Below are 26,218 nucleotides of genomic sequence, written 5' to 3' on the forward strand. Positions count from 1 at the left end.
TCAATTATCATTGATTAATTTTTCTCTATTTTGATAGGGCATTAAATAATTTTTGGAATCATAAAGAGCTCCCCTTTTTCAAAAATAAAGACTTTTCAAAGAATTATTAATGGACAAAGATTATGGTATATTTATACCTGAAAGATTTTATTGAATTATTAAAAATAAATTTATTTGCTTCATAAATTTATATTACTTTTTGGTAATTTTTTAATGCCCTTTCCAACCAAATATAATGATTGTGGGCACCATATTATAAAATTCATAAAGGATGTAATCACTCATGGTCAAACTTTTGTCCCATTTAAAGTATGAAAATTTATTTAATTTTATTTAGGTTTGATAATTTTTAGTCATATATGACTTCTTATTTTCATATATTTTGTACTACTATGAGAACGCAAAGTATTTGAAATGTAATGATGAGCAAATTTATGATCTAATTGAAGAGTGGTTATTTTAAATTTAGGATGCCAAAACTTAAGTAATTGTTGAATACTTTTGTAAAATTTAAGGCTGTTAGATAATTTGACCTAATTAGAGAACTTAGAGATATTAATATAGTTATAAACTACTTTATTGTATTGCAAATATATATGTAACTTTTCATTATATAGCTGAATTATTTGCAAATTACTGTACTAGTAATATATTATTAGATATGTTTTGAAAAATTTAGGTGTACTATATTTTATAAAATTTATTTTTTTAAAAAATAACATTAGGTGGCATCACCTATGTCAATTTTATTTTTTAAAAAAATCAAAGAGGTGACATTTCTTTCATAAGAAAAGACCATCTATCTAGACTTAACATATGTGGTGTTTCAATCATCACCTATGTTCTTTTAAATTTTTTAAAAAAATGAAATCATAGAGGTTACATTTATAGATTGTAGAAATGCTATCTTTATTGAATTTTTAATTTTTAAAAAATTTATCATAGAGGTGACGTTTGTACTTATTGAAAACACTACATCTATTGATGATATAGAGGTGTCATTTCAATATGAAGTAAATGCACCCCTTTTAATATTTTTTAAAAGTAAACTCAAAGAGGTGGCATTTGTAAAAGAAAATGCCCTCTCTCTGTCATTAGTCTTATGATATTTTAATAATTAATGAAATACTACCTAATACCTATTGTATCATTAGATCTTATGCTGTTTTAGAAACATCACGGAACTAAAATTTTAGATGCCACCAAAACTGATTTCTAAAGTAGTGAGCATTGATCAATTATAAAGAGCATAACTTGGTTATTAAATTTTATTTGATGGATAATAAAATTTGTAATATTTTTTTAAAAAAATAATTACTCCCCTTTATTTAGTGCAAACCGAATGAAAGTTGTATTCTAACTGATTACGCTGGGCGTGTATGCATTATATATTCAATATGGTAGTATAAAAGGAAAAGGGAAAACCCACACAACACAACTAGCTGGTGTATAGTACTGTTGGGGTCCTCAGTTCTGGCGAGCAACAAACAGAGTGAAGCTAAAGTATTTTTGGTGCTTGCATCCCACAATATTACAAGTTAAAGAAGGTCTATCATAAAAGTTTGGCATCTTAAAAACTTCAAATTTTATTTCATACATTTATTAGCATGATGTCCAAAATGTCGAGAAATTAAACATAAGGCAACAACATACCAAACAACTACAACTTAACAACAATTAACAATTATATCATAAGCTTTCTCACACACACACACACACACACACACACACACACACAACTACAACTTAACAACAATTAACGATTATATCATAAGCTTTCACACACACACACACACACACATCAAGCTTGAGAAAGTTTCCGAACATTCATGGGCCATATGTCGTTAGCATCACCATCTAACATGCGTTTTGCAACGATCATATTTGCTGCCTCAGAGGGATGGAAAGCGTCCCAGAACACGTACTTGGAACGATCCTCACAAACTGTTGATTCAGGAAAGCAAGGGATCAAACCGCCAAATCTTCCAGCCAGGTGACAGCACGACGAATCTGAATTCTCAAACCCTGTACGTTACCAAATGATCACACACCTTAATTATTAATCCTCTAAAATGAGATATATATATATATATATGTTCGACTCAAGCGCAAAGCTTCAGAAATGATACATATATATACCATATGCCTTGTAGTTCTGCAGAACGTCTTGCATGATGCGGTAACTATCTGCAAAAACATATATTGATCCTTGCAAGTTCTTGTTGAGTTTCTCAACGAGGCTCTTCAATTGAGAGTTGAAAGACTGAGCTAGCTGATTCGGGAAGCTCACACACCCATCTCCAGCGCCTGGGTTTATATCCCTTTGACTTGGTATGCACCCAATAGGCCCCACATTTGCGACCATAAATTTTCTGGCTCCCAGATTGAACAATCGCTTTGCAAATTAATATCAAACCAGAACTAATAAATAAGAAACACAGCAACATGGGAAAATATTTGAAGGTTTTGAGGAGGAAAATATATATAATTAATCATTACAGTGAGCTGTTGTCTGAAGGTTGATGCCATGGAGGCGACAAACGCTTGAGGAGATATCAAGTCCCTCTCAGCAGGACTGGTGACTGTGGGTGCTATATAGTTGCTGAGGAAATCATTGGATCCCAAGGATACTATAAAGATAGCTTTTTTCAATAGATCTTGCGCTGCAGAATCACCCATCATGGAAATCATGTCTTGCCTGTTGTTTTCAAAGTTATCTATCTGAGCGTCCATGTTGATTCGACCAACCTAACAATCACAAGCAGACATTCTTAAAAACTATGTGGTTCTAAATTCACTTACAAAACCTACACCTCACAGATTCAAATTTTGCTGTCAATGTGCTTGTCTTGTTGAATCTCAAGCCAAGACCCAACTTATCTAAACTTTTGATCAAGAAAAATTGGATGTTCATGTTTGTTTGGTCTGAATAAACTTACCCAAATTTGTCCAGTATGAAGTAAAATGCCACCTCCACCTGAAGCGTAATTGACTCCCTTGAGAATAGCAGATGCTTGTGTAGTTGGAGCCATATAAGGAGGAATGAAACTAAGACCTAATTCATTCGCTGGTGGCACGCATGATTATAATTGAAAGACAAAAGAGTAGTTATTAATTAATTTGCTAGCTAGTTTCAACCAAAGTAAGAAGAAAAATTAAAATGGAATAATTATATATATATATATATATGTATATAAATCGTGCATGCCTAAGATATCTGCAATGGTTCTTCCGTTGGTGAAACGTCCTGACGGTCCTCCAAAGTCAATTCCATTGGGGTTGTAGTCTGCCTTGGCGAATGAAACAAGATAGTTATTATTGCCAGAATCAAGCAGCGAGTCTCCAAACACAAAAACTGCAGGAACTTTATCTGATGAGCAAATCCTAAACAAGACACAAATAAAAGCCGCTAAAAATTGCAATAATGCAACCCCACAAGTGAGAGGTTTTCTCAAATCAATGGGCATCAGAACCGACGTCGTCATAGAGACTGATTCAATCCAAGTCAATCAACGTTTAGTGCTGGAGAACAATGCATGCACAAGGTAAGGGTGTATATATATATATATATATAAAAGGACATGGGACGGTTTCACCTGAAGTGGAGTAATAAGGGAATGCTAACGGAGGCCTTTAGTTAATATCTCATCTCTACTTGCCCTAACCACGTAAACGACACCCGGTATTATGCATGCAGACTTCAAGTGTATTATATATATATAACTAGCTAGAACCCTCACTTGCGTGTTACATTAATATATCCTATACTGGTAGTTTGATTTGTGTGTTTTGTAAATCACTTGTATACGCTTGTTTGTGTAGTTCCACATGGTGAAACCACACTAATGTGACATATTGCAATTAATAATAAAATAAATGTTTTAAATAATCAATACAAATAAAAAATGAAAACTAATTAAGTTGTATCATCAAATCCCATCACTGTTTAAAAATCGCTGACTTTGTACGTAAAAAAAAATTCATAATGATGATGATGATGATGGATATGATTATTTAATTTACACAGCTTTTTGATCCATATAATGTATTATATATTAAAATTAAACCTAAAAAAAAAAACCTAACAATGCTATGCTGTAGGAAAATTTCACTGAAATACTACACGCGCGTGAATACGGAAGTTAGTCATCAACGTGAATAATATTATTAAATTAGAAACAAAACAACATAAATCATGAAAGTTAAATTTTGGGCTATCCCTTAAAGTCCTCAAGGATGCCTGAATATACATATCACGAAACCGTTATTATTACTTGGAATCATAGGATGCCAACTAGCCAGGCAAATGGTTACATGTTACCATATCCTTCATTTGGCTAAGTGCAAAGTGCCGTACATTTATTTTTTATGAAGGGGGGAGGATAAAATCTTGTTTATTTAAAAAAATGATAAATTTTTTAACAAAAATGGATAACAAATAATTTTTATGTACAAAATTTGAGTTTAATTATCCAATATTTAAGACCATTCAGCATACTTAGATTGATAAACATTGAATTTATCTTCTCGTTGGTTCAATAATTTATTTAGCTTTTAAAAGATTGCATTCAAACCTATTTGACGCGACAACTCAAGTTTTGCTACCAGATGGAGAAGAGAATGATGAGACAGCATGTAATCCAACTCACATAGCAACACGTTTCTGGAAAGAAAACAGCACAAATAAAATTTCCATTTTTGAAAAAAAATAATAATGCCGGCAATGACATATGGTACGGGTGCTTAATGAGATATTCTATTAATTATTAGGAGGCTTAGGGTGGGCAGAGTGTCTGGGTGTAAAAAAAAGAAAAAAACGCCTAATATGCCTTTGGTCAGCCACATTGGGTTTCAGTTTTGGTGTTCATAACGAACAATTTGGGCTGTCCAGATTTTTGATTTAGATAATTCGGATTTACAAATTTTATCTTATATTTATTAAAATATAAAAATATAAAATTTTAATGTCTCTATCTTATCTTCAATTTGAATAATATCTATTTAATTTGTATGATCCAATTTAATATTAAATATTTTTATATTTTTTTTATAATTTGACTATTCAATATAAAATAAAACTAAAAAAATAAAATCTATATATTTGAACCGTCCAGATTTTTACAGGTGCTCACCAAGTGATGATACTCGTCACCTAACGAGCGTGGAACCCGGATGCTTGATCAGCGTGTTCAACATGCAGTGTGTATATATTTACAAAATTCTAAGACTAGCTGGTAGAAAGCTTTCATTATATTTAAACCTTCATATATAGTTGCAATATAACAAAAAACCGCAAATTAATAACAAATATTTCTTCTGGTTCATATTACAAGGCACTTCTAACTATTTTATTAGAATCAAGAAATAAATAAGTCATTGACTTTGTCTAAAAAAAGAAAGAATAAAATTTCAATTATAAAAGTTTTCATCATGATCTTTATGTAGGCAATCTTATATTCCCACACCACGTGAAAAATGGCATAAGTTGTTGGCATATTCTAACAAAGCCACCCTTATCTGATATTGACATAGATCGATCGCTCTTAAATGTTTTGCCCACCATATTACCTATTTGACTGAGAGGCTCAACATTATACAGCTCAAGAGGCAGATCAAGAATTTGGATCCAGGTATAGCAATCTTGCATTGTCTATCAGCTCTCCACGGGTTGAAGTTTGGCCTCCCATTTTTGCACCAAATGATAATGATCATCAATCATCTATGGCCCCTCCTAATAAGCATAATCTAAATCCTCCTTCTTCATGGAAGAAGCCACAAAATAACCATTACTCAAGGGAGTTATGAGCATTAGATCAGTTAACCTCCATATACGCGCTAAGTGGGGTTGAAGAAATCCTAAGGGAATGGTCCTCCCAAGCACTTTGACAATCAACAAATTCATCCAAGGGTGACACCATGATGTTTACTACTTTGCAAAGGCTTTAAGCTCCGTGAAATTGGTCCTTCGTCCTACTTCTTGCACATCATCATCCTCCTCTGAACCATCAGAGGTCTTGCTACTCTGTTGGGCATGCAACTTGTGAAAATATCCCTCCCACCCATTCACAATATCATCGTTCGCATTTCGCATCATTATAAGATAGAAACTCCAACGAGTTTAAACTGAGTAGAGTCCTTATAGGATCCCCCATCCTTCGAGTTATGCCCTACAGGGCGTTTGACCAATCTCCATACCATTCCTTCTATCCTCTATATAAAGGAGGCTTATGTATTCTTGATAAATGTCATACCCTCTCCGTCGTTAACCACCCCTTCCTTCCTACCCCTATCGGGACCACCACTACTCTCCTCACCATTCTTGTTTTAATATTTGCAAAAATATTAATGTCATACTCAACATAAAATGTACAGTTCACAATTGGCTGCGCTGTTGCCTGTTCACGGATCTTAAAAAATGTAATTTTTTTCCTCTAAAATTTCACATAAATTAAGGGATCATTTTTAGAATAGTGACAAAGACAATATGATTGATCAAGTATATAATTCTTACACAAAAATTTGATTAATAGTCAGCACTATTCTAAACTATAAAATTTCAATTGATTACTCTTTCTATTAAAAAATATGTTTAAGCGAAAAAAATATAATTAATCAAAAAAGGTTGAGGTTTAATATGACTATTCCAACTCTTATCTAGTGTCTTTGGCCCAAAAAAAAAAAAAAAAGTCTTATCTATTGTCTGTGAACTCTGGCGACAAGATCAAAAGAGTAAAGGTGCATTCTTATTTTTGAAACATTATTTGAAGAGCACCTAACATTTTAAATCATTGAACGAAACAATTTTACCATTAAAGTAATATATTAAAATGGAGTATTTCTATCATTGTTGTCAAGTTTCTTAATAGTCAATGTTGTAGTCTTAGATAACATTTTAAAATGGTTAATGTTGAGAATTTGATAATAAGGGTAAAAATATTTTGTTTTAATTACTTTAATAGTAAAATTGTTTTGAGCAATAATTTAAATTTTAGAGTGGTAGCTACTCATTGAAGAATACTTTAAAAGTAAAAATATACCTTTAGTCAAATAAAAAAAAAACTACGTTCTGAACTGTTCTGGCAAGAATTTATCATATCGTTTTCATTATTTACACTTAATAATCAATAAGCAATAATAATAAGAATGTCACTCTTTACTTAAAAATGTTCACTTTTTTTGTAATAAACAAGATTAAAAACCAGAATTATTGTGCACGCGCATGCCATTATTATTATTATTTTTTGGAACAGAAGTTACACGTGCCTCTCAAATGCATCGTATCGTCCTTTTGCTCAGACATCGATCTGCAAATAAAAGTGCATCGGCGCTCCCCTTCAAACCACTCTCCGAGTTCTCTTCTTTGTATCATTTCGTCAGATCTATGCTTCTAAATCTCAGATCCTCTGCGTGTAGGCCCTCATCTCTCTCTGCATTTATGGTTTTTCTTCTGATTTTGTATCTGGGCTGGGATCAGATGGGTAGTTTGTTAATGGACAACAAGCTTGTTCGATATTATAAACCATTTATGAATATTTCAAAAAGAAATATTACAAATTAATAATATTAATTACTATAAACCCTACTTAAATATATTTATTTCACTTTATTATTGTCTTTAACGGACTTTTAATTATAATTAAGATAGTTTTATTGTTTAGTGTTTTGAGGCCCCTGCATACAAATGATAATGCTTGTCACATGTTTTGAATAAGTCTTGGGACTTTTGGGCTTTCTCTCCTCTTATGTCATATTGTTTTATAGATGACGGTGTTTGGATTTATTTTGTAAATTTTTATTATTCTATCTCCCTACTTTTGCACGAAGAACATGTTTAATTTTGTTGAACTGCCACGCAATTAACCTATGGTGATAGAATAGTTCTTAAGAACATTATGACATCTTAATCTTTAGATGACAACTAAATTATGGAATTTAGGTTTTTATTGAGGATTTAAAATCAAGAATTTACATTGTTTTAAGGTTTAAATTAATAAATGAATTTGTGTACATTCGAGGTTATTTGAAGTTAATCATATGTTTAGGCACCTAATTATGGACTAACATTATACAACGGTGATAACTAAATTTTATATTCAGATAAAAAAAAATTCATTGATAATCAAATAAAATATTATAAGAGTCAAAACTTGTTATCTTATAGTTGGCTAATAATGAGACTGAGTAGTTAGAAAACTTCTTAGTGAATATTTTATTGAGATTAAAATCGACATAAATTATGTTGATGATTTGGGATAGTTAATTAGCGATAGCTATAGTTAAAAATAAGACTTTTAGTGGCACAAGTGGACATCGTTTGAGATATGATTAAGCATGCTGAAAAGTGAAGTTATCTCAATCAATTATGTGGGATTAGATATAAATTTGATGAATCCGTCAATTGGCCCTTAAGAAAGAATTTAATTATTTAATGTTAAGAGGAATGGACTTAACCTAATTTAAAATTAACAGTGATGACAATTTAATATTTGTGATTGGAGATTCCATGAATAAGGTTCAATGAATAAGAATAAGTCACTTATTAGTTTGCTAGTACTAAATTTTTTTGTCCATTTCTATATCTCGAGAAAGTGTTAGAATGTATTGATTAAAGGCTGAACAGAAGTTCTCAATGTTTTTCATAGTCCTTATAGATGGTATATTTATTGTAGGTGTATTTGATGAAAATACATATACAAATGTGAAGTAAGGCCACTCTTGTGATATCGTGGCAATATCTTTGGAACATTTGTTAAAATTAGGAGCATGCATGGCCGATAACACAAGAAACAATTGTTAAACAACATAAATTATGAGGGTATAATCTAACTAATAAAATCTCTAGTATACACCAAAATTTGTTGGTTCAATAATAAAGTTATACTAACTTTTATGTGTATTAAGTTTTATTAGTTTAGATTTAATTTAAATTAAAAGACATCGGATTCAAAGTGATTATCTTTTATATGAATAATTCAAATGATAACAGTCCTTTTAACACATGTGAGAGATTGTTATAGTTTTGTCAAAAACAAAAGTTTTATGTTGCTCAAATGAATTGAAGATTTAGTATACAAATATTAAGGTGTGAGTTTGAGCAAGTAAATGGGTTGGAAAAGAAGTGAGTTATACAAATGAAGTTTAAATTTATTGATTTTTCCACCCAAGTTAGATCGGAAATTGGGCAAACTGGGCATTTTTTGGGCAGACTTAGCATTTTTTTCTAAAACTTCATAATTATTATGCAAAGTTACAAAAGTATTTGTATAAAATAGTTTTCTAAAATTTTTTCCTTCCTTTTAAAATATGTGAGGATTGTTGAATTTATAAAATATTTATTAATATTTAAAAAATTATAAATTAATAATATTAATTATCATAACTTCTATTTAAATCTATTTATTTCACCTTATTGTTTTATATAATAGATTTTTAATTATGATTAAAATAGTTTTATTGATCTCTGCTTATAAAAGGTCGCACACATTTTTTCAACAAACCTTAGCTTTCAGGCTTTGTCTCCTTTTATGTTATATGGTCTGTGAATTTTCGTTGTTTTTGTCGCTACTTTTGTAGATGTGTTTATCAATCCGCTGTGGCGAAATTGCCCTTAAAAATGGTGTTCTTGAAATAACTCAAACTTTAAATCTACCAGCCAATTCCACAAAGCTTACGTAACTGCCAAGCTCCCAATTTTCTTGATTTGTTTTTTGCGGATTTGAGAAATTCTTTCTGCTTTGCAAGATGGTAAATCTTCTTGTCATTTTAAGTTCCTTGATCTGCTGTTCTCCTAGTTGTCCCCGCTTTGGTTGATAATTCAGTCACAAAATGTACTCCAGTATTCGTTCTGATGCTTTGGTTTATGATCATTTTACGCATTATGCCCCTAATATTGCTTTGGGTTATATATTGGTAATTTATGACCATCTGGATTCACTGTGCAATTGATTAGATTTTCTTATTTCTCGCTTTTATTGATTCGTGTCAATTGCATGCTATGTTCGTTGGCCTATGTCTACCCGAGTTAGTGACCTTGTTTGTATTTCGTCAGTATACATGACCTGTATTGCATCCAACTGAAGTTCTTAACAGGTTTCTTGATCTGCCTTAAATCCTTGAATGGGACATTTTCGTGATAATATATATTTGTAGCTTGAATCTTTTCAAGATTAATGGTAATTTTTATTTTCTGGTTGACCACTTTACCTTCGGTGCTTGGTTTACTTACCTCTTTATTAGCTGTGGTTCTTTGTTCATATCGATTAGCTGAACTTGCTTGTATAAGAACAGCGGATCTGGAAGTTGGGCTGCCAAGCCATGTTTCGTTTCCTCCATTTACTGTTTTGCAGTGCTGGACTGCCTATCTTCCCCATTAAATGTTGATTTTTATCTCTGTTATATCTGTCACATAGGTTGTACTCGCTGCATCCATTGTGAGCAAATCTGGGAAAGGGGAGCTCTTTTGGTCCCTTTTTTCACCCTTTGCCTGCCTCTTATCAATCCTTTACCTCACTGAAAAGCAAGTTCATTAGGGGGAATAGAAATGTAATAGACAAGCTGCTGTGGAAGATTCCCCCCCCCAAAAACCACCTAATTAACTAGAGTGACGATAGAGCACAATGGCATGATATAATCTATATAACTGACCCCACCTAGTAGAATAAGAGTTGTTAATATTGTTGTTGTTGTATTGTAACCTGTAGCTGTATACTCTATTTTATGGTTACATATTGCTGCTTGCTTCTACTTTTTGAAGATTTTTTAGAAGACTCCTTTAGCTTGTTAGTAACTCAGCATAGAGTGTAAAGCTATGAAATCTTTTTCTTACACTAACATTTCAATCTTTAAGCAGTTCATATATAGATACTAGCTTCATTTTTTTAATAGGCACAACCTAATTTTCTTTTTTATGCATGGAAGTTCCCTTAAATTCTTTCCTCGTTTACTTTCTCACCCTAGGATAAACTTTCAGAACTTAAAGCACAACTAGGTCTCAAATTAATTTTGTTTTAATGGTGGCTAAGTATTTTTGAATTCAAGATCACTCTCTCAACAAATCTGTGCTTTAATTGCAGTTCTGGTATCGAGACAGTTGTAGATATGTCTCGTTCAAGAATTGAGGGTCTTCTTGCAGCCTTCCCAAGTTAGTAGGCACTGGAGAACAGCACACATATGTTGAGGCTGAGAACGTACGCTATGTTTACCAGCCAATAGAATTACTGTACCTGCTTCTTGTAACAAACAAACAGAGCAACATACTGGAGGATTTGGAGACTCTAAGACTTCTCTCCAAGCTTTTATCCTTTTAATGATGCTTTAATTTTGACATGTTATACTTGTACTTAATTCTTTTGATGGTTTGATTTTCTTTCTCCTTTATGATTAAAAAACATTGTTGACTTTGTCATAAATTTGGTAAAGGTTTTATGTCCGAAATCCATAATTTGATATTTTTGTTTTCTTTTCATGCTTCCTCTCATTTTGGCATTTGCTTGGTAAAATTATGAATATGAACATTTGCACTATTTTGGCATTTAGTGCTTAAGAAGGCATTTAGCAAATATTTGTTCTAATTGGAAGGTTCAAAGGACTATTCGAAATAATTTGGAAGTGAATTGGGAGATCAAATTATACCTCAAATGGAACGTTTAGATATTTGGGAGCCATTATTCAAAATGATGGCGAAATCAGTGGAGATATTTCACATAGAATTCAAGCTGGGTGGTTTAATTGGAGAAAAGCTAAAGGAGTTATTTGTGACCGTAAGGTGCCCAATAAACTTAAAGGAAATTTTTATCGTACTGCTATCAGACCGGCAATATTATATAGTAGTGAATGCTGGGCTCTAACGGGACAGCAAGAGCATAAAGTTGGAGTAGCAGAGATGAGAATGTTACGATGGATGTGCGGACATACACGTAAAGATAAAATTCGAAATGAGCACATACGTGAAAAAGTGAGGGTGGCACCTATTGAGGAAAAAATGGTAGAAAATCAGTTGAGATGGTTTGGGCATGTACAAAGAAGACCAAGGGAGGCACCAGTGAGAAGAGTGGAACATATAACTTTGAGTCCGATTAAGAGAGGTAGAGGAAGGCCTAAGAGAACACTCTTGGAAGTTGTTGAACGTGATCTCTTAATTAATAATATTTCTAAAAGCTTAATAAATAATAGAGCACAATGGCGTCTTGCAATTCATGTAGCCGACCCCACCTAGTGGGATAAAGGCTTGTTGTTGTTGTTGTTGTTGGAAGGTTCAAAGGGTTTAAAGAATGATCAACTTATTTACAGTAGGAAGTTGCTTTAACTTTTATAAGATGGATGTATGACCATTTCATGATAACATTCATGGAGATGTGCATACAAGTTGTTCTATCCTTAAGATGCTTAGATGCCTGAATATTCTTATTCCCTTGATGAAGAAGGTATCTACAAGAATGTATTTGAGCTGATTTTTGCATTTGTTGAAGTCGTCGCTCTTGGGCACAAGGAAAACGTGACTGTTGCACAAGTTAAGCAATACTGTGAAATGGAGAGTCATGAGGAGAAATTGCACAAGCTTGTTCTGCAGACTAAGATAAATGAAACCAAGGATGTTATGAAGCGGAAAGCTAGTGAGATTGATAAGAGCAAGGTATGGATGGAATGTTCCTTCCTCACCAATGTACTTACATTTAAAAGTCTTGGATTGTCTCTCATTTATCTAAAGTCACTGCATGTGTTCTACAGATTGAAACAAACAAAGGTGAAAAAGGTGGATTCATGTCTTTGCAGTCGATGGGCTCAGGAAGAATTGGAAGTATCTTTCATGATTTGAGCATATCTAGCAGTGGATCTGGTTTTGGGCTCAGCAATGACATTGATTCATTTTCTACCAAATCAGAAGGTTGGGTTTTAGTATCCTTTCGGAGTGCTTTTAAGTTCTAAATCTAATGAGTTGAAACAGTAGTTAAATCATTGGGAGAATTACATGCAGGTTCCAAACAAAGAAATTAATTATCACAAGGTCCATTAACAACTGAAGTAAGGCCATTGACAACATATGGGGTAATCAATTTTCTTGCGTGGGACTTCAAAGTAATTCTCCCTAAATCAAATCATTCTGTATCCTGGTTGCAATTATCATGCTCTGACAGATGAATTAATATCTTCCTGAATTAACACTTAATTTTGCTATTGTTTACTTATTATGACGTGCTCTTTTCACTTTTGTGCCCCTGTATTCTGCTTCCCATGTCAACCACCAGCATCTGCTACTAAGCCACCTAAAGGTTCTGGCATGCAGCTTGGTAAATCTCGGAGGACAGACCAGTTTTTGGAATCATTGAAAGCAGAAGGTGAAGTCATTCTTGAAGATGTTTAGCCAAAACTTGGCCAGTCCAGACCAGCTGCCCCGCCTCCTACTGATCCTGTAAATTTAACTATCGAGGAGAAACTTAATGTGACATTGAAACGAGAAGGTGGAGTGAGTAACTTTGTCCAGGGCACATTATCTCTTCAAATCCTTAACCAAGAGGATGGTTTTATTCAAGTTCAGGTATCTTATTCTCTCTTCTGATACTTTGATGTGCCCATAGTGAATAGTGATATATTTCCTTATTGTTGGTTTAATTTAACATGGGTAGTCTTTTCTTCATAGTTCATTATTTTTTTTTTTTTGATGCCAATGTTTTTTGGGTTTGTTAAATCTCTTCAGAAGAGTAGCAATGGCTTCTCAATTAGAGGGGATGAAACCAGAGAGGAAGCTATTGAGGGCTTATAGTACTGTCATGGTGGTGATAGTTACTGTTCAGTGATTGACAATGAGATATGTAGTTTTGAGTAGTCTGTTGCTTCTGATGTGTGATACATATCTATGTTATTTATAAAAAACTCTCAGGAATATTTTTGTAAATAATTCATCAAGAAAATAAGGTACAAAGTAGCATTTTTATTTTTAATACAATTTTAGGTGCAAATGCATTGCTCTTTTGAAACGCTGATAGTGTGCAAATTTTAATTGTTGGAAAAGAAATATATGTGCTGGTTTTTTAAATGCTATGACTTGCATTTGCAGATCAAAACTGGGGGCAATCCAGGCATTCTCTTCAAAACGCATCCTAATGTGAATAAAGAATTATTTTCCTCTGAAAATATATTAGGCCTAAAGGATCCCAATAGGCCTTTCCCTACTGGTCATTGGTCAAGCTGGTGATACAGCTGGTGTTGGCCCGTTGAAGTGGAGAATGCAAAGCAACGAAGAGTCCCTGGTGCCATTGACTAGTGGGTTCATATTTATCATTAATCTCATCTATTGCTTGTGTTGTTTTACTCTTGTATTATTAACTTACATTGTAAAATTTTTGTGTATCCAGTCAACTGCTGGCCTTCTGTTTCTGGAAATGAAACTTTTGTTAGCATTGAGTATGAAGCTTCATCAATGTTTGACCTGCGAAATGTTGTGATCTCAGTACCTCTTCCAGCTCTTCGAGAAGCGCCAAATGTTAGGCAGATTGATGGGGAATGGAGGTTAAACTCAATTTTATTCTCCATGAATTAAAATTAAGGGTATTATGTCCATGATTTGTGTGTATATTGCATGAAGATCATATACATAATCTCTGGTACATGTTAACCTTTGCTGTCTTGACAACGGCAATATTTGCTAGCTGTGTTAACCAAGATTTATCTTTCACAAGCTGTGGCTTTCTAAGATAGGTCTAGTGAAATGGACATTTGGTTGAGAATTGTTGCATATTCGTGGTTGCTTTGAATGTCTTACATCTCTTTCACCATCAGTTGAGTAAGAGTGAAACTCTTATTTTCTTATGTAGTGTATTTATTTGTTGGATTTATATCACAGGGGACTGGGATGTTTTGTCGAGTTAATACTTGATATGTTTTCATTTGGTGTTTGATTTTTTATTTTTTATTTTTTTGGCAAGTTGTCTCATTTGGGAGGATTCCTTGTTTACTTTATACTCTATTTTTATTTAAATTCTTCATTTGGCTGAAAGTGGGTTGGATGCCTTGGATGGCATAGATGGGGAGGAAAAGGTTCTGAGATGCTTGGTCATTCGTGATAGTGATAGCCATTCACTTCTTTTTATGACGTTGTTGGAAAGATCTCAGAAAGGGTAGACAATTTAAAGAGTGTTTTCTTTTGGGGGTTTTGTCAAGTTGGTTCAGGTACTTCTTTCCAGCATAGCTATCTATTTTAATCTTGGATTTTTTTGTGGGCTGCTGACAGAGGTGAAACTACTGAGATTTGCTTTGGTCTGGGGCTGGGATTCTAGGAGTTGGAGGAGACTTGCTTGGGTCTGGGGATTTTCTGATCTGATTCGGTGGTTTACTGTTTCTCTATTATGTGTCTTGCTCCCATTTTGAAGATTTTTACGTCAAAGGTTCCAACATCTAGTTGAATTTGAATTTGTTGGAACCTGAATACTGGGAAGCCACCAGCTTGATTTTTTTGCTTGTTAAGACAAGCAAATAAGGCGTATTCTGCAGTTTAATATTTATCCTAATGACTCAGTTAAAGGTATTGTTTGGACTGAGATACTCAACCAATGATTTACTTCAGCTGCATTACATTACTTAGGCCCTTCGCACCTAACACGTGTTTTCACTTTTCATAGTTAGGAGAGTAGTCATCATTTTCTCGCCCCAGAACAGTGTCAGCCCCGCGTCTGGAACAAATTTTTTTTTTTTTTTGGCATCTCTAATGATCAGCAGCTTTGTCTCAGCTTGTAACCTCTCTTGGTACTTTTATTGGGACTTTTAGGAGCAATTAGATACATTTTGTGGCGATATGCCTTGTTTGTAAGAATTTGGTGCTTGTGATTGGAGTGCACTGCTAGACACATCAGCTTGCGTTTTTGGTTGTTTCTTCTGTAGGATAGGTTACTTCAATGTTTTATTATGGTATTGGATTCAGCTCATGATTCTTTCTATTACTGTTGCTGCCGTTTTTGTTGCTTGTTTTGATCTGTGCGCGTTTTTCTTTTTGGGGAATAGCCCTTCTTAGTTGACATGCAAAGGGTTAAAAGGCTTTGTTAAGCTAATACACTTCTTTCATAATTGTTCTGGTTTCTTTAAGTTCTCCTAACATCCTCTTTTAAGGACTTGTTGACACACACACAGAGATCTGAAATAGTAGAGAAGTCTAGAGAAAATTTTCTATTGCTTCTGATAATAATTACAGGTGGAATTATACATATATATTAACCACCAGAATAAGGATGTGACTGAACCTCTTCAATGTTAGGTCATAAAGCTCCTAGCTGATTGTCATAGTCAAAACAATAAGTTGGGTAAAAATATTAACGACTTGGAAATTCAAAAAGGATTTTTTTCTGAAAATCTTCAATTAACTCGGGATTCTGGGCTTGTCTTCTTTCATTGTAATTTTCTTTATTTTTTCCTGAGTTTTTCTTTAAAACCAAACCAAGTTGGAGTTAAGAAAAGGAGCTGTGGAAATTAAAAGAGCTGTCATTTGTTTAAGGGGATGATTGCCAGTATAGGTGATGAAATATAAGAATAACATATTTTAAAGAAGCCTAGGCTAATAGATTATTATTGTATTTTGCTTTAACTTGTAAGAAACCTATCTAGGTCCTAGCTCATTCGAGGATGAAATAGGTTTCCTTTTGTGTTATTTGTGTGAGAGGAAATCGAAAACTTAGCTTTATATGGATAGGTTATTAAGGTTTTAATAGGCAGGAAAGCTTAGTTTAAATAGACTAAGCCTTGCACAGTTGCACTTGTAAGATAGACCAGACTTGAATGAATGAATTTCTGAATTATGTGAATGCCCTCCCTCTCAACTCAGCGTTTCTCTCCCTCTGTTCCCCCTCCCTCTTCGTTCTCGTCTCTCATTCCTCCCTCTCTCTGTTTCTGTATTTCTCTAATTTGTCCCCCTGTTCTGTTCTTTTCTCCCTACTTTCTCCCTCTGTTTGAATCTATGTAACTTTGTGTTACATCAACAGATCTGTCTACCTAGCATAAAATATGTAGCAGTTCTCTATCTTCTTTCATGTTGGTTTCTTTTTTCATTTTTATAGCACCCTATTAAAACTTCCATTGCAGGTATGACTCTGGGAATTCCTTCTTGGAGTGGTCTATCCTCCTTATGCTAAATTTGATGTTGAATTGTCCAGAGCTGTGTCATGCAGTAATCATCTGTGCCTTAAATGTGTAATCTGACTCTCATCTATGTGTGGCAGTGGGTCTCTGGAGTTTGTTGTTCCACCAGCAGATACATCTGTTTTCTTTTCAATTTCAGTCCGATTCTCAGCGACTGAAACATTTACTGACCTGAAGGTTTGCTCATACCTGCATTTTTTTCGGGCATGCAATTCTTGCTGTGCTCATTGGAAGTAAAGTGATTCTTGAATAATGTGTCAATGTTTCTGGCTGAAGTTAATGCATATCTCATTTTTAAGGGAAACTGTTACATTGTCGACCTTTGTTACAATGGACGGATATTTATCATGCCTATACACTCACGGTCACAATAGCATCTTAAATGAAGAACCTTCATTATTATTTGTAGTTCATTTCTTGTGCAGCTTGTTTGATTCAGCAAAAGCAAAAATTCTCATTTAACTTGCCCTGTTGCAATTTCAATTGCAGGTTGTCAACATCATACCGCAAAGGGGTGGCGATCCTCCCAAATACTGTCAGAGAATTCAATTGGTCACCGAAAACTATCAAGTGCTGTAGTTGATTATTTTTTAGATTCTGAGCTTCTGTTACTTATGGATGTCATCATGCGGATCTTTTGCCAATAGGTTTTTCTTTTCCTAGTTTCACCTTTTGCCATACCCATGAAATTATACTTGCACCTTGGTTTTGCTTCGCAAGGCAGGGAAGTATGTTCTTTTTATCATTACATTAATGCAAACCTTGAGTTTATTTGCCCTATAGCTTGTTTCTCAAGCAAAATTATAGCCCGTCTAACAGCTGAAAGCAGTGCTTGGTAATCACGTTTTGATCAAAAGCTATTCTGATATATTGGACTTGTGATCCTAGATCTCTCACATCACGTGTCCTTCTGCCTCAAATGTCACTCACTCACATAAAACATTCTGAGACAACACAAGATTTATTAACAACGTACAAAATGATTCCTTAAAAAAAAAAAAACTATAAGAATTGATTGATATACTGTGACGTTATTGTTAATTTTAATTTAAATTTAGCTGTATCAGACCTCATCAACTGAAGAGAAGTTTTCCCAGTATATAATTTTAGAAAAACACAGTAGTTGATTCTTATAATTTTATCAGATTTTGCTTATAATCTTTTAGTTTTTTCAAGTGTTTTCAATCATTATAGATACTTTAAAACACTGAAGCTACAAGGACCAAAGTAACAAACATTAATTAATCTTGTCGAATCTATGGAAATTGAAAAAAACTGGAAAAAAAATTATAGGAATTAAGATTAAACTATATAATTATATTTTCCCAATATTTTTCTTAAAGATTTTTTATTTGCAAAACTCAAAGTCAATGTTTTGCTTTAGACACATCAATTTTTGTTATCAATTTTTTTTCCTTTTCACCCTCTCTTTTTTTTTTTTATCAATAAAGAGTATTTTTAAAAGTTTATAAAAAATTAATATAATAAACTGTGTAATGTGTAATTTTGTCACACAAAAAAAAATATCTTGTAAATCGGGACTTGAGAGCAATTTATCTTCGTGCATCTGTGAGCTTTGATACTAAAAATATGATCTTATTATTACTGAAAATATTTCAAGAGAAGGCCAAAACACATATCAAACTCGAGTGAGTTTCCGAATATTCATGGGCGAAATGTAATTAGCACCACCATCCAAGGGACGTTTTGCTATTATCATATTGGTTGCCTCAGAAAGATGAAAAGCGTCCCAGAACACATGCTTGGAACGATCCTCACACACTTTTGATTCAGGAATGCAAGGAGTCAACCCTGCAAATCTTCCAGCCACGTGACAGCACGACGAATCCGAATTCGCAAACCCTGTAGTTCCCAAATCATCGCACCTTAATTAACTAACTAATTAAGCCACTAAACAAACTGAGAACCGAGAAGATATTAAAATATGCTAAACTGCATGCAGGCACACCATATGCCCTGTAGTTCTGCAGAATGTCTTGGAAGATGCTGTAACTATCTGCATAAACATATATTGATCCTTGCAAATTCTTGTTGAGTTCCTCAACGAGGCTCTTCAATTGAGAATTGAAGGACTGAGCTAGATTATTCGGGAAGCTCACACACTCATCTCCACAGCCTGGGTTTGTATCCCTTTGATATGGTATGCACCCAAGAGGCCCCACATTTGACACCATAAAATTTTTCTGGCTCCCAGATTGAGTAGTCACTGCATGTTAATACCAAACCAGAATTATAAGAAACACCGCATGTTTGGATCAACTCGCTAGGTGTTAATCTAACTTCATAACCAGAGGTTTCAAGTTCAAGAGCTAAATATGTAGCAATGTTTTATAAGAGATCTCAAGTTCAAGCTTTAAATATACAGCAATGCTTAAATTCTCGATGGGAGGTATGCTCCCAAAGAGATCCCCACGAGCTACCGACCAAATTAATTTGGGTGAAAGACATAGATGTCGAGGTGAAAGTAAAAAAGAATTATAAGAAACACATGATACATGCACGTGTGCGCAAGTGTAACGACACTGACGATATACCCTTGTATTAAACATTCGTAACGTACTTATCGTATTTGCTTGGCAGGCAAACCGTGTAATATATATTAGACATACAACGGCAAAAAAGAAATGGAATTTTGCGGAAAATGTATTCCAGGTTTTGAGCTAAGTTACAGTGAGCTGTAGAGTCTGCATTTTGATGTCATGGAAGCGACAGACACTTGTGGAGATACCGAGTTTCTCGCAGCAGTTGATACTAAAGGTGCTATATAGTTGGAAAGGAAATCATATGAACCCGTGGCTATTAAAAAGATAGCACTTTTGAGTACATCCTGAGCTGCAGAAACACCGATCATGGACATAACATAATTTCTTGCCTCGTGTTCTCGAAGTTATCTATCTGAGCATACAAGTTGATTAACCCACCTTATCAACCACAAGAAAATATTCTTACAGTGGTTCTGAATTCACTTAAAATTAACACGTATGTGTGTGGTGTGAGGATAAATTCACTTACGGAAATTTGTCCAGTTTGATTTAAAATGCCACTTCCACCGGAAGCGCAATTGAATCCCTTGAGAATCACTAATCCAGATGTGGTGGGAGCCAATTAAGGAGGGAAATCAGAACCCAATTGATTGCCCCTGGAAATTAAATGAATGTAGAAGGAGAAAAATGAAAGAGAACAACACCAGATAAGCTGTCAACGCTTGCAATGCATCCCCAAAACTGAATTGCCTTTTCATGTCGATAAACATCAGAAACCACGACATGGAGAATCAATTGAATAGAGTTGGGTTTCGAAAAATAATTATATGAGCAAAGAAAAATCCAATGCTAAATACACGTGTGTTATGATCAGTCGAGTAATACAACAATATTAACTGCATGTGGCCATTCGTTTATATATCTCAACCATACCCGGGAGCAGATTCACTAAAGTACTTGCGATTGATTCCTATGATCTTTCTTAAAAAAAAATAAAAAAAATATTTTATGCCTTTTACATGGCTTCCATGTTTTTTTATTTATTTTAAGCACATGCTGATGTAAAAAGGAAAGAGGAGAGAGAAAGGAGGAGGATGAGAAAAAACTATATCACTCTTATTTAAATGTCAAAATTATGCAATTGAAAAATTTTATGGCTATTTATAGAGCTCTAAAAATAATAAAAATAATAATAAATTTAAATTTAAATTTAATCATAATTTAAAAGATGAAGATAAAATATCTAGCTCGTCTAGATGTTTTATTTTATTTAACATAATACTTAAAAATAAAATAAATTTAAAATACTAAAGAAATAATAACAATTCCTGAATACTAAATCAAATCTTAATAAACCGTAAAGCAAATCAAATATAATTTTCATCATATATTATTAGTGTGAAGCTAGAAAAATTTATTAGAAAGGGTTGAAAACACAAAACATATATAATAATTGAAAAAAATTAAATATATATATATTATTAATATAATATAAATATTTCAACAATTTTTCATGCCATAAGAATAGTTAATTATTATGTCTACAATAAATTTATTATCAATTTCTTTTTCCATATAAACTATCATTAAATTAGTGAAGATTTTGTTTTTTCCATAAGTATTGAATAATTTAAATGCATCATTAGAATTTAAAGTTCTATTCAATATAAAAAATGTTATTATTTATTTATTGAATTTACTATATAATTTTTTTAATTGATAATTGTAATAAATAAGTATATCAGCTCAGTAATGATGTTCAATTGTCACAAATTATTCAAGATTACGGTGCAATTTTGCCCTTAACTATTCTCAAAAGAGCAATATTACCTTAAAAGTACTCATCATATCAATATTACTCCTAAATTAATTAAATTGAAGTTATGTTGCCCCTGTCATTTAAAAATAATAAACATCCGTTACTGTACTTAGTAGGATTCACTTTTTATTATCTTTCTCTAGTTAACGATTGCTTATGATTTTTAAATAGTAGGGGCAACATTGCTATGATGGATAGTTTAGAGATAACATTGCTCATTTGAGAATAATTTAGGAGCAAAATTACACCTTAATATCAATGAGATCTAAGTATATCATAATAAAAATCATTTATATTAACAACTTGGTTATTATAGAAAAAAGTAATTTTTTTAAAAGAATATATCTTAAGTATAATCTCTTAACTTTTAGATAAGTGATTTTATGATAGATATCAAGCACATGGCACCTAATATATCTTGAAATTTTTCTTGTTGTGCTTGACAAAATTTGTTAGTAATAATTGTTATAATTTCTTTTATCAAATGTAAAATGAAAACAAAATTAAATAATATCAATATTTTAAGAACAACTATAGCGTTATCTTATTAAAAATAAATAAATTATTTGACAATTATATTTTCAAGCTATTAAAATAATTGAACTATACATGTCTAAAAAATTATTACAGAATTAAAATAAAAATTTTATCTAATATCCTAATGTTTTTATAATGTGTCAATTTAAAGGCAAAAAATATATAACTCTTATATTTTATTAAAAAATAAAAAATTTAGGATAGCTGTGATCCAAACTCATCCCTGTTTACACCCACAGGCCACAGGTGTTTTCTTCCGAGAATGATCTACCGCAATCTCGAGGCTTTGGGCCTTCAACACGTCTCCCACTAGTATCTTTTATAATGTGATTTGTAAATTTCTCAATTTTTTGAATTGAATTAAGTTATTGTGCTGGTTGGAATATTTGCTGCATGTCTGTTCTTCTTTTGGTGTAATATAAAGAATTAGGGGTAAATCAAATAAAATAAAAAAAAACAGTGTTTAGACCATGGTTTGCTCGAAGGACAGAGCCAGGTGCAACACAAAATTCAGATTTCTTAGATGAAAAGGCAATTAGTTTAATAAAATGTAATAGCTTTAATTTAATATTTCAAAATATTCTTTCTAGCTTTCTTCGTTCCGGTATTTATTTCCATTATCAATAAAATAATTTATTTTATTTTAATTAAAAAGCTATTTATATTTTACATCGATATGTTAGAATTTGAGAATAGAATAACCAGCCAAATATTTTTTATAGCGGTAAATAGTAAATAATAATACTGTAATGATGAAATCTTAAATCCAGGTAATCTTGTCGGGATTACATATTAATACCTTCTTATTGGCTACGATTACATATTAATCTTCACCTACGCCTTCAGCAGCAGATAACAACAAAATATCCACACACACAAATAGTTTTGAGGGGGGAAAAAGGAAAATTGAAGGCCAAGAACAAAGAAATTTCTTGGTAATACTGACCCAGACAGTCAAACTGTCACTGGAAAAAGAAAACAATTTGATCCAATCATTTAACTCATTTTAACAATTACCTCAAGTTGACCCACTTTAACTCAAATAATTTTTAAAAATTCAAAGTAAAAACTCGGGACTTACAACGATTAACTTGTTTTTTAATATATATATGTGTGTATATAAATATTATTTTTTATTTAATTATTATATTATTAATTTAATTTTTAGTTTAACCAATTAAATTATAAAATTTGTGATTCTTTGATTTATTATTTAGTATGGTTTTTAAAACTTTGGTAATAACGAAAAAGCCTTCTTTTGTTTGTTCATGAACAGGGGGAGGAGAATCCCCCACTCACAACCACAAATAGCTGATAATCCTAACTATTAATCAGTAACCACACTTAAAAAAAAAACCATTGAAAATAAGATTTTAAATTCAACATCCAAAAGTCTTAATAAATTTATTAAGACTTTAACCCAAACAATTCTTAAAAATTCAAAGTAAAAACTCAAGACTTACAACGATTGACTTGTTTTTTAATATATATATATATATATATGTATGTATATATTATTTTTTATTTAATTATTATATTATTGGTTTAACTGTCAATTTAATCAGTTAAATTATAAAATTTGTGATTCTTTGATTTATTATCTAGTATAGTTTTTAAAACATTGGTAATAGTGAAAAAGCCTTTTTTTGTTTGTTCATGAACAAGGGGGAGGAGAATTCCCCACCCACAACCACAAATAGCTGATAATCGTAACTATTAATCAGTAACCACACTTGAAAAAAAAAAACCATCGAAAATAAGATTTTAAATTCAACATCCAAAAATTTATTAAAAATAAATAAAAATCGAATGGACATTAGTCTATTCATTAGTCAATTTCCCATTAATTAATTAATCTAAAAGTTCTTTATCTCAATTAACCCGTTAGTGGAACATTTAAAAACCAACCGGATCAGTTTAAAAAACAAAAGATCATTTCAAGAAATTCATAGGACTGATTCAACCGAACCAACTAGGCGAAAAATATCAATATAATAAATGTGCTGTTGTCACAACCATATGCCAACTTCATATTAAATATTTTTTGTAAAACTTGAATGTAAAAAGAAAAAAAAGGACAAAGAGATCAGTTTGAAAAATCAGGAGTGATGAAAAAGACGATGAACCAAAAAGCGTTGGTCCTAACGAAGGAGTTATATCTTCTTAAACACAATCTCTTGACTTTGAATCCATGTTTAAAAAAAAAAAAACAGAACTATTGTACTATTGTCAATTCAATCTAATAATGTTCGAATCTGACCCATCAATCATATAAAAAAATTGATGATGAACTGTGTAGAGTATAATGTATCTATGACCAGATGGTGTATACATTTCAAATAACAAAGCAATCAGAATCAAAAGCGAAGCAGATTGATCCTGAAATTTTCTGAATGACTGATAAATTGAGAAAGCATAACTATCTGCCAGATAGAACTGTGGTGGCCATGGAGTAGGTGGATCCATAGTAACCCGAATTTCCTATTGCCCTCTGGCTCGCCACATAATCAGCCAATGTGGTGCCATTCGAGCAGCTTTCTGCTTCTCCTTCTTCTTCTCCTACTGAAAGGAAATTGGCCGTAACCATCCTCGTATCAGGTGGCTCCTCCACCTTCGCTCTCGCTTCAAGCATCTCCACCACTTGCTTCATGCTTGGTCTCACCCTCGGCCTCTCTTGTATGCACCACAGTGCCACGTACACCATCCTCTTCACTTCTCTCTCTTCCACGCCCCCACTGTCAATCAACCTCTGATCCACTATCTCCATGGGTTTTCCTTCTCTCACTTTCTCGTTCACAGTCTTTGGAAAGTAATCCCACTTCTTCTTTGCCCTGTCCCTTGGATCTTGGATTACGCACACGTTTCTTCTTCCCCCTATTATCTCCAGCAGTACCATGCCGTAACTGTATATGTCTGTTTTCTCTGAAACTCCGTGTTCTAACAGCCATTCTGGAGCTAAATACCCTCTTGTTCCTCTCACTGTTGTCATCACTTCGCTCTCATCTTTCCCCATTAGCTTCGACAGGCCGAAGTCTGAGACCACTGCTTTGAAATTCTCGTCCAGCAGAATGTTCTCTGGTTTTACATCCAGGTGTAGGATTGTCGATCTGCAATCATCGTGGAGGTAAGAGAGAGCTTTGGCTACATCGATGGCTACTCTGTATCTCAAGCTCCACGATAAAAACCCCCGGCGAGATCTTCGATTCTCGGTTTTAAAGGGGAATATCCAGGAATCCAGAGATCCGTTTGGGATGAACTCGTAAACCAAGTACCTAGGGGCTGTGGTGGAATTACAGTACCCAATCAGGCGCACGAGGTTGACGTGCTGGACGCTGGCTATGGCGGCGACTTCCGATTTGAACTCCTTCTCGCCTCGTTCTTCGCCGTTGATTCGCTTGACGGCGACCGTGGTGCCGTCGTTTAAAATGCCTTTGAAGACTGAAGCCGAGGCTCCTTGGCCGAGTAGCGACTGGAATCTGTTGGTGGCGTCTTCGAGCTCTTGGAATCGGAACTTGGTCGGAACGCCGGCGACTTTTCGCAGGAAGCTGTACTCTATTCGGAGCTCTCTACCTTCAGATTTATATCGGGATTCTATCAGTCTTCTTCTGCGGTTGTATCGCAATCGGATTAGAACGCAGGCGAAGACTGCGATGATTAACGAAACATCGGCCCCCAAGATGAGAAAGAAGACTCTTGAACGCTTTAAGAAGCAGCGAGCGATGACGACGAATGTGATCAGAGCAATCACTGATATTACAGAGACTGTGTTTACTAGTCTGTCCTCCATTAACGCCTCATGGTTTTCCACTGCCTTATGATTGAAGAAGTAGAAGATGGATGCAAAAGAAAAGTCGTCTCTGGGTATTTAGTATTTACCCAGTTTTGATGATGACTTGGGTGGGAGAGACCAGAAGAAGTTGGGCAAGTTGCAGTCTTGCAGCATTCCAAATTTTATCCCATCTAAAAACGTTGACTTTGACCAAACCCATAAAGAATTAGAAATGGTTTTTAATATTTTAAATATTTGGAAGCAAACGAAAAGTTGGATGATAAAAAAATTCAATCAAGGATTGACATTTCGCGAGGATGATACTTTTTAAAAAAAAAATCAATTGTTTTAAGAAATTAAATTGTATAACTTGTTTTTCAATAGAATTATATATAAATTCTACATAAAAAAAACTAAGTACTCATAAGTCTCCTCCACTTATAAATACTGAAGTTTGACATATAAATA

The 26,218-nt window shown here is 33.3% G+C and overlaps 2 protein-coding genes and 2 pseudogenes across 2 annotated transcripts; 1 reads left to right on the forward strand and 3 right to left on the reverse strand.

Annotated features, from left to right (window-relative positions):
- Positions 1–1,570: 1,570 nt before the first annotated feature.
- LOC129295188 (GDSL esterase/lipase At4g16230-like) lies at positions 1,571–3,513 on the reverse strand. The gene is made up of 5 exons (XM_054933669.1): positions 3,209–3,513; positions 2,940–3,067; positions 2,500–2,748; positions 2,140–2,395; positions 1,571–2,025 (listed from the first exon to the last, which is right to left on the reverse strand). The coding sequence occupies exons 1-5, from the start codon at positions 3,483–3,485 to the stop codon at positions 1,802–1,804; spliced, it is 1,134 nt and encodes a 377-aa protein (XP_054789644.1). The 5' UTR covers positions 3,486–3,513; the 3' UTR covers positions 1,571–1,801.
- A 6,263-nt stretch (positions 3,514–9,776) lies between these two features.
- Positions 9,777–17,898, forward strand: LOC129295195 (coatomer subunit delta-like; annotated as a pseudogene).
- Positions 17,899–18,760: 862 nt separating this feature from the next.
- On the reverse strand, positions 18,761–19,339 carry LOC129295190 (GDSL esterase/lipase At4g16230-like; annotated as a pseudogene).
- Positions 19,340–24,261: 4,922 nt separating this feature from the next.
- LOC129295196 (probable receptor-like protein kinase At5g20050) lies at positions 24,262–25,873 on the reverse strand. The gene has a single exon (XM_054933674.1). The coding sequence runs from the start codon at positions 25,766–25,768 to the stop codon at positions 24,401–24,403; it is 1,368 nt and encodes a 455-aa protein (XP_054789649.1). The 5' UTR covers positions 25,769–25,873; the 3' UTR covers positions 24,262–24,400.
- Between the last annotated feature and the right edge of the window lie 345 nt (positions 25,874–26,218).

This window comes from Prosopis cineraria, unplaced genomic scaffold (genome assembly GCF_029017545.1).
Source record: "Prosopis cineraria cultivar Desert tree isolate PC_DT_omini unplaced genomic scaffold, ASM2901754v1 PC66, whole genome shotgun sequence".
Taxonomy (NCBI): domain Eukaryota; kingdom Viridiplantae; phylum Streptophyta; class Magnoliopsida; order Fabales; family Fabaceae; genus Prosopis; species Prosopis cineraria.

Excerpts from the sequence above, each read along its gene's own strand:
- LOC129295196 (XM_054933674.1), bottom strand. The coding sequence starts at position 25,768 with ATGGAGGACAGACTAGTAAACACAGTCTCTGTAATATCAGTGATTGCT.
- LOC129295188 (XM_054933669.1), bottom strand. The coding sequence starts at position 3,485 with ATGACGACGTCGGTTCTGATGCCCATTGATTTGAGAAAACCTCTCACT. Across the intron at positions 2,749-2,939 it reads TTCATACTGGACAAATTTGG|GTTGGTCGAATCAACATGGA; the intron begins GTAAGTTTATTC and ends TGTGATTGTTAG. Across the intron at positions 2,026-2,139 it reads GCAGAACTACAAGGCATATG|GGTTTGAGAATTCAGATTCG; the intron begins GTATATATATGT and ends GGTAACGTACAG.